At 37.3% G+C, this 15,033-nt stretch overlaps 1 protein-coding gene across 1 annotated transcript in view; it reads right to left on the bottom strand.

Annotated features, from left to right (window-relative positions):
• Position 1: 1 nt before the first annotated feature.
• HELRODRAFT_107353 (hypothetical protein) overlaps positions 2–15,033 on the bottom strand; it is a gene marked incomplete at its 5' end in the record, with an annotated part of 29,266 nt that continues 14,234 nt past the window's right edge. Inside the window, 17 exon segments of the mRNA XM_009027163.1 lie at positions 2–819; positions 839–1,118; positions 2,646–2,813; positions 2,926–3,033; positions 3,235–3,455; positions 3,732–3,945; positions 4,187–4,378; positions 5,060–5,254; positions 5,774–5,841; positions 6,268–6,382; positions 6,641–6,765; positions 7,039–7,181; positions 9,435–9,541; positions 10,577–10,711; positions 10,963–11,069; positions 11,300–11,435; positions 11,574–11,776. Coding sequence (XP_009025411.1) covers positions 951–1,118; positions 2,646–2,813; positions 2,926–3,033; positions 3,235–3,455; positions 3,732–3,945; positions 4,187–4,378; positions 5,060–5,254; positions 5,774–5,841; positions 6,268–6,382; positions 6,641–6,765; positions 7,039–7,181; positions 9,435–9,541; positions 10,577–10,711; positions 10,963–11,069; positions 11,300–11,435; positions 11,574–11,776 — 2,405 coding nt within the window. The 3' untranslated portion in view covers positions 2–819; positions 839–950.

The raw sequence follows: 15,033 nt of genomic DNA, 5'->3' as shown, positions 1-15,033 counted from the left end.
CGTTGAAATAAAAAAATAAATCAATCAATTAGTTAATTAATGAATTGGTTAATCAAACGAAAGGAAACGTCATCTTAATTAAAATTAATTAAACGTAAACCAATAAAATCATATATATATATATATATATATATATATATATATATATATATATATATATATATATATATATAAAATTAATTAAAAAGTTATTTAACTTTCAACGAACATAGCGGGGAAAATATAGAAACGCAATAATAATTATACTTGAAATGAAACAAGTTAGTCGAAAAAAAAATTTGAAAAATTAAAATGAAAAAATAAATATAATAAATTTATCAAAAACACACATTACATGCTGTTGAAGTATATTTTTCATCTAAAATAACCCTTTTTCCATGCCCTTATCAAGCCCTATCTTGCTATTTACCCCTCATCTGATTGCCCCGTTCTTAAAATGTCTGACGTCACGAGTTGTAAACTCGTATACGCATTATCATCTTACTATCATCGTCATCACGAACATCATCATCGTCGTCGTCATCGCCATCATCATCATTATCGTCGCCACAAAAAAAAAACGAGTCGATGATGATAATGATGTTGATGATGACCGCCGTCATCAAGGGCAATCATTCACGGAAATCACGATGTAGTCTTCGGTAGGCATGATAGTCATAAGCGTCATGAACTTCATCGTCGTCGTCAGCATCGTAAAGACCGTCACGATAATCATTAGAATCTTCCAGATCAATACTATCATCATCACCATCATCATCATCGTCGTCATCATTTGCATCTGAATCATCATCGTCATCAACAACAACCACATTAACGTTTTCAAATGCAGTCGCATCATCATCATCATCGTCGCCATCAGCTGCAATCGCATCGTCAACAACATCCTCATCCTCAACGTCAGCATCGCGTTAGTGGTTACTACTACCACCACCGCGGTCATCAGCATTGTCCTAAACGACGGGACGCGAGTCGTCATTGAAGTCGGCCACAGATGTGGCCTGCCTGCGTAGTTCGTGAATGTTCTTGTAGCCGAGCGAGTACTGACTGTTAAGCGAGTAGAGGCTGCGCTTTTCGAAGCTGTCGACTTCTGCTAGGCGGAAAGCGTTTGCGGCGCGCACCTACACGTGTGATGGAGAAGAAATGACGTTAGTTATGTTGTGTTGCCTCTGTTTGTTTGTTTGAGTGTGTGTCTGTGTGTGTGTGTATCTGTCTGTGTGTTTGTTTGTTTGAGTGGTGTGCCTGTGAAATTGTTTCTGCAATGTGTGTCGGGCTTGTGGTAATGAAGTGGTTTATCAGTTCATGAAAATACAAATAGGATGAAAAAATAATAATTTAATAATAGTAATAAAATCAAAATAATCGAAACTAACCAGGCTGAATTTTAAACGAAAGTAAGAAATTTAGATTTTGAAATTTATGACAGACGATAACGACGAACGACAACAACAACAGCAGAAGCAGCAACAACAACAACCACCACTACTACTACTACTGATATTGCTACTACTAAGAAAAAATACTGGCTTGTTTTGAAGTGATTTATTTGATATTTACAATTGGAAATTATTAATTAATTATAATAAATTATGCAAATAAGAATAGTATGTTAACTATTTACAAAGTTTTTGGTCCGTAAAACTTAATTAGATTTGTTCCAAAACCATCAACATTAGAAACCAGCAACAGAGAAACAAACCACAAAACAAGACAACAAAAAACATCAGAAATTGAAATAAAATATGCTTTTCGTTGATTATTAAATTGCAAAAAATAATAATAAGAAAAACAAAAAAAACATAACAGAAAGACACTGATAGAGACAAACGCACAACAACGATTGTTGCAGCAACAACATTCCAGCATTAGCAGCAACCGTAACCGTAACCACAAACCACACATAGAGTTATATCAGAAACTTGAAGAGCTGTTATTAAAAGACATCAACTTATCGCTACGGTCCGGCCAAAAAGACAAACTTTTTTGTAGTTAGTCGACGGCACTATCAAAAAAAAGTCTTAAATAAGCATGGCAGATCAGCAGCAACGATGATCAACGAACGTATTTTGTCATTCAGAGCGCGAACTAAGCTTGTACGTAGTATAATTGGTAGTATGGTTTGGGTACTGGTGTGGTATTTGTGTTGTTTTGCCGCCTCTGAGTATCATTTATTAAGGTGCTTAGTTTGGCTACGTCCAAGAAGTCAATGTTGTCCCTGCCGACGATGCTGGCTGACGTTCGTATCTTTACGATTGGCGGTGACTTATGTAGCTGGTTTTCGATAATCTCTAGCGATGAACATCATGAATTTATGTGCGTGTGAGTGCGTACATGTATGTGCGTACGTGTATGTGCGTACGTGCGTATGTGAATACGTGTGTTTGTGCGGTATTAAGTTTTTTTAATGTACGCATCTGACAAGGAGCACACTTCAAATAGGCTGCAATGATTGCCATCAACATGGTTCATACATAAATGTGTGTCTGTGTTAAATTAATACTGAATAATAGGCGCAGTAGCAGTAATATTTATCGTTGTAACTCTCTACAAAACGTATTTCTACTACTAACATCACCACTACTTAACTCACAGACACTAGTCTTATTTACTGACGCAACATTTGTATTAAAAACACGAATCCAGTATACCTGTTGCTGTAGCCGTGTCAGACCTCTGACCCAGAGGATTTGACCTCTGCCCGCATCTTCAAGGACATTATCGTGGTCCTCTTCCTCTATTCGCTGAATTTCTTGAGGGGAGGCTGCACCCAACGTCATCGCTTTTGGTAGTCGTCTGGTCGGAATGGAGGTGACCAGCTGTGGTGGGTGGGGGTGTTATTTAATACTCCCGTTAACAGGATACCACAACAAGAGATGTGACGTCATGATCAGGATGTGTCACGTGACGTAACTAACGTAAATAACGAACCTGTCCCCAGACGAGTTCTCCGATGCCTAGGAAGAGGCACCACATCCACTGCTCCAGGTCGAGGGCCTTCGTGTAGAATGCATGCCCTCCGAACTGTACGATCAAAATCTGCACGGGTGGTCAATGGGTTGGTCAGTTGGTTAGTTAGTTGGTTCAACAATCAGCCGTCTAAGGTGTCAAACAACCAATAAAGCATTCAATCAACCAACCAATCAACCAACCAGACCACCAACCAGACAACCAACCTGACAACCAACCATATTACCGATCAACCAGACAACCAGCCTGACAACCAACCAGACAACCAACCTGACTAATAAAAGTAAGAATCCAGATAATGATGAAGACGTGATTCCTGTTAAGCCCTTCGAAGACGTTACGTTGCCCGTGGATCTTCCTGGCATTGATCTCATTAAAGAGTGTCATCATGACAAAGGTGTTGAAGATGATGGTGAAGTGGTGGTTTGGTGGGGGCATGGCTCGGGAGGATTTGTCCATACGCCCTGAGTCTATGCCGAACCACTGGTCACCTGGGGTTGGTTGGTTGATGGGTGGATAGATGAGTGTCAATTAGTGAGTGGTTGGATAGATAAATGACTAGATAGATAGATAAGCAAAAGCTAGTTGACCTAACTGAACCTTGGCAAAACTATGAGAGATTATTTTCAAAAAAAAAAAAAAATGAATAAATAAATACATGATAAACAAACAATTAAAAAACTGACATAAAAACTACACCACGCGCACACGCACCACACACACAAACACACACACACACACACACACAAACACAAAGTTAAACCTACCTAAAAACAGAATAACGAAGATAACAGCGAGCTGGTATATACCATGTCCAATGATGTTCTTCATCATGGTCCTACTAATCAGCGGTTTCGTGCGACCGTAAGGTTTCCTGTTCAGCATGTCCTCGCTGGGGAGTTCCGTGGCCAGGGCCAAAGAGGCCAGGGTGTCCATTATGAGGTTCACCCACAACATTTGTATGGCTTTCAAGGGAGATTCCTAAAAGTGTATGAGAGCGTTTTTTGGAGAAAGAAAGAAGAGAGAGAAAGAAAGAGAGTTAAGAAGAAGAAGAAGAAGAAGAGAGAGAGAAGGAGAGAGAGAGAGGGAGAGAGAGAGGGAGAGAGAGAGAAATGATGGCTATCAAAAAACTTTAAAAATTAAGTTGCGATACAAATACACAAAATCTAAACAGTGAATATATTACAAGCAAGCAAATGCAGGCCAGCAAACGAAAACCAACATTAATGAAACAGGCGCCAAGAAACGCCACGATGACGGCCACCACGTTAACGGTCAGTTGAAACTGCAGGAATTTGGCGATACTGTCATAGACGTTCCTCCCCCACATGACGGCCTTCACGATTGATGTGAAGTTGTCGTCCGTCAGGATGATGTCCGATGCCTCCTTTGCTACGTCCGTGCCCGCTATGCCCTGATGAATGGATGGTGGTGGTCAGTTGAAAGTGAGTGGACAGGAAGAAGATGATGAAGATGAGGATGATGAAGATGAAAAAGAAGATGATGATGAAGAAGAAGATAAAGAAGATGAAGGAGAAGATGATGATGAAGATGATGATGAGAATGATGAAGATGAAGAAGATGATGATGATGAAGATGAAAAAGATGATGATGATGAAGATGAAAAAGAAGATAATGATGAAGATGATGACGATGAAGAAATAATGATGACATCCGAAATCGATAGAGCAAAAAAAATCAGAGCAGACGACAATAGAAAAAAAATCTATATAAAAAAGTGCCAATGTTGTTAAAATGGTCAATCGTCGATACAAGTAGCCATAAATAACACCTACGCCATGGTAATCGTCATCATCATCGTCATCGTCGTCATTATTATCACCATTTTCGTCATCAGCAACATCGTCATCACCGAAATCTCCTTCACAACTGAATTTCTCGCAAGAATAAATAACCACCTCTCTCTATTAATAAAATCAAATTCATACTTAGCATCACGTGTGTGCGTGTCTGTGTGTGCGTGTCTGTGTACGTGTTTGCATGTATGTGTGCGTGTAACACCAATGAAAATAATAATACTAAGATGATAAGGATAAAAAAATAACATTAAAGAAAACAAAACCGAAAAACTGACCATAGCGAAGCCAACATCGGCTTTTTTGAGGGCCGGCCCATCGTTGGTACCATCCCCCGTGACCGCCACTACCTCTCTGGTTGGGTTCAGCCTACTGTCGATGATGCCCTTTACAAGGGTGTACTTGTCTTGGGGAGATGAGCGGGCCAACACGCGCAATTTGGGCCACACCTGATCGAACAGGGCTTGGTCGAACTAAGGGTTAGTCAGGGGGTAACGTTTGTGAATGTCACTGAAGAGGATATTAATGATATATAGGAACGGTAATAAATCCCTGTCAAACATATAACTGGATGAATAGATAGATAAATAAAGGATTGAATGAATGAATGAATGAACGAACGAACGAACGAACGAATGTATACTTGCTGTATTGTATAGCATTAGTTAATAAAGGTATTCAAACATCGCCAAGCTTGTTGCACATCTTACTTAATTCAAAATCTAAAAGTAAACCTTCATTTGATCAAATTTCACCATGAAATGATAAAGTCAATCATGGTAAAGTTTTAAACTATAGCAGCAGAATTATTTTAAACTAGACATAAAAAAACACTTAAGATCGTTAAAATCACAAATATTAACAGTATTATTTATATTATGTTCTTATTAGATTAATTATTAATATTATTATTATAATTAATTATAATTAATAAAAAAATAATTATTATTATTATTATAATTAATTATAATTAAAAGTTGTTGCTATTGTACCGGAGCGTCAGGATTTTTTCTTATTCTTCTATTGAATTCTTGGCCGTCAATTACGAAAAAGTCGTCATCTTGATTGGGGGATTGATTGATTGAGTCATTCATTCCTTCCTTCATTCATTCATTCACTCCCCCACTCATTTATTTAACGATCCCTCCATCCATCCATCAATCAATCAATCGATCAAAAAATCCGGTGTTTTTTATTGGTTGGTCAATAGATTTATTAAACAGTTGGTTGGTTGATTGTTTGATTGATTGAGTGAATAGTTGACTGATTGATCGAATAGTTGATTGATTAATCATCTCACAAATCAAACTTGTCAGCGACAATAATACACGCGAATTTGTCACGAAATTATTCTTCAGACATGCAACTCAGATCAAACTTCATTGCTGTTTTATTGTCGAGAATTTTGTTTGTTACAATATTGTTGCACACACAATAAAGGAACGTATACAGAGAGACACACACGCACACACACGCACGCACGAACCAGGTTTCAAAATTCCACATTTGATGGCGATGGATCTGGCTGTGTTAACATTATCACCAGTCACCATCCTTACCGTTATGCCGGCATTTTGGCATTTCTTTATGGCCGCCGGGACCTGATTTTTCGAAGTTTTATCCATCAATTAATCCGATAATTCATTTATTCATTCATTCATTCGTTCGTTCATCCTTTCACTTATACGTTCATCAAGTCGTTCATCCATTCATTCACACGTTCATTTATTCATTTCTCTTTCTCGTTTGCTCTCTCTCTCTCTTTCTCTCTCTCTCTCTCTCTCACACACATACACACACTCACATACACAATAACTAACAGACACACGCACACAACAAACACACATACGCAAACGTACCTCGGGTCTTACGGGATCTTCAATGCCAACAATGCAGATGCACGTAAGATTGCGAACAATCTCGGCTTCTTTGTCCCATGCTGGTTCGCCTTTGTATTGTTCCTGGCTCCCATTCCGCGGTTGACCTGTAAGATCGGAAAAAGATAATTTTGTTGCTGTTGTTATTTGTTGTTGTGGTTGTTGTTTACAAATATACAATTACAAGTGAAGCAGCATACACATTTGCTAGTGAAGTGCGAGAATTTGATTGGATTTGAACCCGGTAACGACAAGGCAAGACAACTTAACAATTACGCTATCTTGTAGTCGGAAGCGAGAATACAATAAAAAAAAAAGATGAACAGAAAACAACAACAACAAACGAACGAACGAACGAACGAACGAACAAACGAACAAACCGTCAACGTAATCCTTATAAGCGATGCAGATGGTCCTCATTCCATTGCTTGCCATCGGTTCAATGACCTTCTTGACCATCTGGTCCTGGTCGCGAGGTCCAAAGTCTCTCAACACGCCATCAACACCAAGAATGTGTGTACATCTATTTGCGGCGATGATGATGATGATATATATACACACAAACGTACATACAAAACATACATACAAACAAACATGAAAACAAACAAACAAAAGAAAAATTCATTTGTACCTCGAAGCTCCAACAATGCACATATAAAGAGGGTTTGTTACATTCAATTTAGCGACAATTCTTCACAATTAATCAAATGCTGCCCGCTACCTATACTACATTTTTTACTACAATTTCTGATGTTGCTACTACTGCTGCTACTGCTACAAAAAAACACAAAAAAACTGCACTTGAATGAACATCGGTAAGGACAAAAGAACGACATACCAACGCCGAACATTCACTAGCAACCAACAACAACAACAACAACAACAACAACAACAACAACAACAAACGAATGCATACACATCCTTCCACCTTCACATAAATACGTGCCGCTATTACAAAAAACCCGCAACCAACCAATGAAACAATCAGCCGGCCAATCAACCAACCAATCAGGTAACAGACCGGCCAGCTAATCAATCAGGCAACAGATCAACTAACCAATCAGTATCAACCATCTGACCAAACAATCAACAAACCGGAAAAGCACATACAACCATAAATAACCTCGACTAAAATTTGACGATAACAAAAAAAAATTGAATAAAAACAACATGACCTCAAGAACAACATCATACAAGCAACAACAACAACAACATTCAAGCAACAACAACACCACCAAAATCCTCCTACCAACAACAGCATCAAAACGCAGAATGCAACAACAAACAAAACGCCAGCAAAAAAACGGTATCGGTTAATTTACATTACATAGTCAGCCTAGACACGCACGCACGCACGAACACGCACGCACATACACACGCACACGCACAAAGGGTTGCTACGTTATCGCATGCTTCTGGAATGCAGTTAGTCCGACCTAACAAAAAACATTTATACAAGAAAAATTTGCAGGATAAAAAAAATTAAAAATGCAGGCACATTCCTCGAACACAAACGATGACAAAAACATTAGACAGCCTTTTGGATGCAAACATAGACAGACCCAGACAAGCATAGGCAAACATAGACAAACCTAAAAACATAAAGAGCAGCAGCTGTAGTAGCAGCAGTGTGTGTAGCAGTAGCAGTAGTAGTGGTAGTAGCAGTAGTAGTAGTAGCAGTAGTAGTAGTAGGAAAAAGCATCCAAGAAGAAACCGGCAGCCTACAACAACAACGGCGAATCAACAACAGCAGATAATTGCGCTTTATACGGAAGGCAGTGTAGTAACGTACATACGCACAAACATACATACGTACAGACGTACCAACCTACGTCTTATCTTTGTATGCGTATGCGTACAATTTTATGCATGTATCAATGTATAAAACATTGTATCGCATATGTTTATGCATATTTTAGAAATATATATATATATATATATATGTTTATATGCATGTTGTTTTGTGTTGTTGTTGTTGTTGTATATATATATATATATATATATATATATATATATATATATATATATATATGTTTGTTTGTGTTTGTATGCAAATGTTTTAAACCATACAAAAATACAAAACATACGCTGTAACATACAATGATGGAACGTACAAACAAAATAAATACCCGCCAATACATGCATGCATACATAGGTGCACGCATACATACAAACGTTATATGTTGTACACGCATGCAAACATACGTACACATTCATCTATACAAGACATTTGGAAAAAAATGAAAAAAAAATTGTTCCATGTACTGTGCCAGAATAGACTTTATGGTATTCGTATAATTGAGTTGCATTGATGTACATAAGAATATGCGTGTTTACGTGTATGTATGTATACACGTATATCTATATTCTGTGTGTGTGTGTGTGTTTGAGAGAGAGAGAGAGAAAGAGAGAGAGAGAAGAGAGAGAGAGAATACAAATAAGAGTACCGACAGAATACCGATTGGCAATAAAAATACGAGTACCGACCGACAATACAAATACAAGTACCAATAATGAAAATACAAATAAATATCAACAATGAAGATTCGAATACTAACAACTCAATCCTGAATATCAACAGTACGAAAACCAAAAAGACAGAAAAAAATACCAGAAATACAAACACAGAAACAAATACCAGAAATACAAATACAAAAACAAATACCAGAAATACAAAAACAAAAACCAAAAATACAAACACAAAAACAAATACCAGAAATACAAATACAAAAACAAATACCAGAAATACAAATACATATATACCACAAAGGCTTACTTCTTCATGACGATCTCCGAGGCTCCTTTGGTGAACAGTCTGTACCCATTGGCACCATTCTTAATGACAGTGCTCATTGATTTGCGCACAGAATTGAAGGTATATACCTAGGTATTTGCGTGTATTTGTATATGTTCGCGTGTTTGTATATTTGCGTGTTTGTATATTTTTGTATATTTGGCTGTATATGTTTTGTATTTTTTGTATGCTCGCATGTTATGTTTGTTATTTATACATCAGTGAAGATGACCGCAGTACCAGTACTGGTTTTTTTGCATGTGTGTTTGTATTTCTTTCTTTGTTTGCCTCTTTGTGTGTGTTCACATGTTTGCTTGTTCACATGTTTGCTTGTTTGTTTATGCTTATTTTTGTTTATAACATTTTTTTCTAATTACATAATGCTCTTAAAGGGTGCATGCGTGTGACGGCGGGTTCTTTTACGCAACCTTGCACACACACACGCACACGCACAGGGAGAAAGAGAGAAGAGAAAGAAAGAGAGAGAGAGAACGATACACACATAAAGGCATATTCATTATATTTAAGTAATTTTTACGATGCGTGTGCACTGTTTCTAAACCCCTAAAAACGTAAAGTATTTCATGACGAAAATAAATAGGCTTTAACTTTTTTTTTTATTTTATTTTTATAATCATAATGATGCACACATCGTGTCGTAGCTGATGGCGATGATGTATAATACAATTCCTTCTTGTATAATATATTTGTATTTTATTTACGATACGATATATTTGATAATTGAATATAGGTAAACACAAGTAACATATGCTGGGCCACTTCAAACATATTATTAAATAAGCAGTATACACAAATACCCACTAAGTGCCAATACCTTGTGTATAAATACCCTATAAATAATGTATCTCTCGTGTATAAATCTGTATAAATAATGTATAAATAGATATACAATAAAAGAATTCCCCGAAGTATGAAAATTGAAAAGAATAAATAGATATGCATGAGCAGTGCACTCAGTATAAATACCCAGCACATCTTATCTTCTGGTACCTTTAATGTATTATCAGATATGTATAGATAGATACACCATGTTAATTGATAATTGGGTATTTCAAATGTACTATCAGATAGATAGGCGTACACGAATACCCTGTATAAAGTACCTTGTAAATCTTGTCCTCTGGTACTTCTGCCCTGTAGGTTTCATAGTTGAGGCCCATGTCTAAGACGAACCCGAGCAGGGCACACTCTGTTTTGTTTCCAACTTGCTTCGGCAGCTCGTCTTTGTTTTCTGACGGCTGGAGACGTCGAGGTGATTATGATGATGATGTTGGTAGTTGTGGTGATCAAGGTGGTGGTTATGGTGATTTTGATGATGATTGCAATGATGATGATAATGATAATTACGCCAGTGATGACAACGATTTATAATTTAAAACGCTTGGTAATGCTGATTAAAGTTCGGACAAAGAATAAAACAATCATCATCAACATCACCACCGCCACCACCATCATTATCATCATCATCAACAGCAGCAGCAGCACTAACCATAATTCTTGAGGTGTAGCCACTGTTAATGGATATAGCCCTGACCAAGATCTCTCCCACGGAGTTTGGGATGCTGGCAAACTTTGGTGTGGACTTGTGATGTACGTCTGTGTACGAGTGTGTTTGTTTGTTTGTTTGTGTGTGTACGTTTGTGTATGTGTGTCACGTATGTGTGTGTAGTGTGTATGCATGTTTATGTTTGTGTATGTACGTTTGTATAAATGAGTTTAAGTTTGTATATGAATGTGTATATGAATAATCCTTATCGTTGCATCATTCTCATTGCTACCATCATCATTTTCATCATCATCATCACTATCACCACCAAAAGACTGACCAGCAATGTAACTCTGGACCACAGTCATCCTGTTGGTGGTGAGTGTGCCGGTCTTGTCCGAGCAGATGGCCGTGGCATTGCCCATGGTCTCGCAGGCGTCCAGGTGCCTCACCAGGTTGTTGTCCAACATCATCTTCTGCTCTCAATCGACGGCAAATGATAGTGTTGGTGATGTGATAGTGACGTGATGTCGATGATGACCGTGAATGAAGATGAATATGTTTACATGCGCGCCATCTCAAAAAACAAAACACACACTCATTCATTTACTAACCCTAACGGAGTATGCCAGTGCAAGTGTGACGGCCAGCGGCAGTCCCTCGGGTACCGCCACGACGAGCACGGTCACACCGATGATGAAGAACTGAACAAAGTTTTGAATGTACTTGGGATTCCATGGCTGTTTGTCCACTACAAATTTTTCAATGCAGAATCGAAGAACCAAGATGATGACCGTTAGTATGGCTATTATAGTGCCTGGATGGACGAATGAATGGATAGACAGATAGATTGGATAGATGGATGAATGAAGAAAATAATTGATGGATGGATGGATAGATGGATGGATGGAGAGAGATAGTGAAAAGTGCGAGTGTGATAAGACGGCAAGTTGTTTGATTAAATTCGTCTGCACTTCATATCCATGACGGCCAGCTCATATTACATCCAGCTTTTTATTCTGCTTTCGTATTTTTTCCTCTTCAAGTAAAAATTTGTAATACATCTGCTGTATCTACTGTAATAATAGACGAAAAAGGGAGAGAGTAAGAGCGAGAAAGAAAGATGGAGAGAGAAAAACAGAGATAACCACAACTGTGAAACAAATTAGAAAGAATAAATTGATAAATTGAGAATTAGGAAAAAAGAAACAAAAACAAGAGAGAGAGAGAGAGATACAAAGAGAGAAAAAGAGAAAAAGAGCGAGAGAAAGGGGGAGAGAGATAAAGAGGGCGAGAGAGAAAAAATACAATTGAGAAAGACAGATAGACGGAATAAATTGGAAATTAAAAAAATATGATAGCAAACAAGAAAAGAGAAAGAGAGAACAAGAGAGAGAGAGAGAGAGAGAAAACAAGAGAGAAGGATTGTCCATAACGACAGATAAACCGGAAAGAAGGAAAAGGAAGAAGAGGAAAAATAGAGAGAAAAAGCAGGAAGACGAAGGAGAGAAACAAGAGCTGGAGCGGAAAAAATAATTTTTCTATATCTCGTATTTATTTATTCAACGTCGTCCCATTCCTGGCATCAACTCAAGGAAGGAAGGAATTTGGAGAGGGTGGTAGAGACAAACAAACAGATGATGATGATGATGATGAGGAGGAGGAGGATGAAGAGGGAATGATGAATATGATGATGAATATGATGATGGTTACATTGATGACGATGGTTGTGGTGTAGGTTTTGACGATAATATAGATGATGTTATGATTATTAAATTGAACATGGTAAATGTTATAAACATTTTTTCATCATCGCCGCTGTCATCATCATCATCGTCGTCTCCACCACAATCATTACCATCAACATCTTCACAACGACTTCACAATCGCAATAATCATAGCCACCACCCCCCATCGCATCATTCGCCGACACTATTGTAAATCTCCTCAAACATTAATTCCCAATCCACAAATCTCTCTTCATCCGGCCATTCGTCCATCCATCATTCAATCAATGACGTCATTATGACATCACTCAATGAATCTGATTACAAGAAAATGTAAAACAGTTATATTCTCACAAGCTTTCTCTTTCTCCCTATTTCTCTATCTATATCTCTATCTATATCTCAATCTATTTCCCTATCTATTTCTCTATCTATCCATCCATCCATCCATCTATCTGTCTGTTTGTCTGTCTGTCTGTCTCTCCGTCCGTCCGTCCATCCATCCATCTATCTCTCTCTCCCTCTATCTCTCTTTTAAGCACACAGGCGCCATTGATCAAAAGCACCATTGAGAGGTGACTTGTCTGTGACCAATCGGATTGAAGGTTACGAGATCAAGGTCACGAGTCTCAAGGTCAAATATCTCGTTCGTTGCAATAACCTTCAAAAAATTGATCTAAAGAATGAAAAAAAATTGGGAACAGAAATAACGAGAGATTATGTGGAAGAAAGAAAAATGGAAGAAAATGAAAAAGAGGGAATGAATGAGTAAATGAGTATATGAATGAATGAACAAATTAATTAATTAATTAATTAATTAATTAACGAATGAATGGAATTAAGAAATGAATTAATGAATTGGCGAACAAATGAATCAAGATATACAAAAAAATAGAAGGATGTGAGAAAGAAAGAGAACAAGAGAATGAGAAAAAGAGTAAAGAAAGACAGAGAAATCAAGAGAAAGAGAGAGAGAGAAAGAGAGAGAGAGAGAGAGAGAGAAAGAGAGAGACATCTGGAACGAAACAGCAAAAAAAAAGAGACATTGAATTCCAACACAGTGCCATTTGTTTCCATTTCAATAAAAATCGTCAGCGCAAGCACGATTAACGTCATCTTAATCATCATCGTTACCTTAATCATCATCACAACAACATTATCATCGCTACATTATCATCATCATCTTCTTCATCATCATCATCAAGAACAAGACGGAGAGCAAGTTGATCAAGGAGAAACACGAGCAACGTTAAATTACAATACGTTGATAAATTGCGGATGACATGGAAAAAAAATTTTCTGTGTGTGTGCGTGTTTGTGTGTGTGTGTGACACACAGAGAAAAGATGAACAAAACCCGATAAATAAGAAAAGAAGAGAATAAAGAAAAAGAGAAAGAGGAAAAGAGAAAGAGACAAAAACGAGACAGACAGACAGACAAAAACACAGACAGACAAAAAGATAAAGAAGAGACAGTACAGAAAAGAGAATGGGAAAAAATAGTAGCAGTAAGTGAAAGAAAGTAAGAAGAATGGAAAGTAATAAAAACGAAATGACAAGAAAATGGAAGTAAATTTGTTGGTTGGGTGGAAATCATTAAATCAAAGAATGGAAAAAAGATCAAAAAACAGCAACGGAAGAACGGACAAAAATAAAGCGAACTAACAAGCAAAAGAACGAACGAACGAATGAGAGAGAGAAAGAGAGGAAGAGAGAGAGGGGGGACAAACAAAGTTAGTGAATGATTAGATGAATTAATAACGAAAGACCAAATCAATCATGTAATCAATCGATCAATCAATCAATAAAAAAGTTTGGAAAAAATATGAAAGAGAGAGAGAGAGAGAGAGAGAGAGAGAGAGAGAGAGAGAGAGAGAGAGATGGGTATACATAACGAAAAAAAATTTATTGTAAATTGAATTCAGTATGAGAGAATTCATTTGACGGAGGAATCCACAAAATATATACAATATACCAAATTCTTTCATTGACTCGCTCACTCGTTCACTCATTCAATCAATCATTCATTCATTTAGAAAAAAGAGAGAGAAAGAGAAAGAAAGAATGAAAGAGATAACAAAAAAATGGAAAAAATTTAAGTACGATCGACACAATTTCCATTCAACGAGAATAGCAGGATAAAATAGCATTGGATAATGAAGCCAACCAGCCAACGGATGAAGTAGCTGATAACGACGACGACGATGATGATGACGATGATGATGACGTCACTATCGAGGGCAAATCTTATAATGATAATGATACTGATGATGATGATAGTGTGATGACGATGACGCTGAGAAAATCATGATAATAACGATAATGTATGCGTATAAATAGAGAGAAAT

The sequence above is a fragment of the Helobdella robusta genome (assembly GCF_000326865.2).
Source record: "Helobdella robusta unplaced genomic scaffold HELROscaffold_5, whole genome shotgun sequence".
Taxonomy (NCBI): Eukaryota; Metazoa; Annelida; class Clitellata; order Rhynchobdellida; family Glossiphoniidae; genus Helobdella; species Helobdella robusta.
Note: the sequence above shows the minus strand (reverse complement) of the source record. Positions and strands in the feature narration are given on the sequence as shown.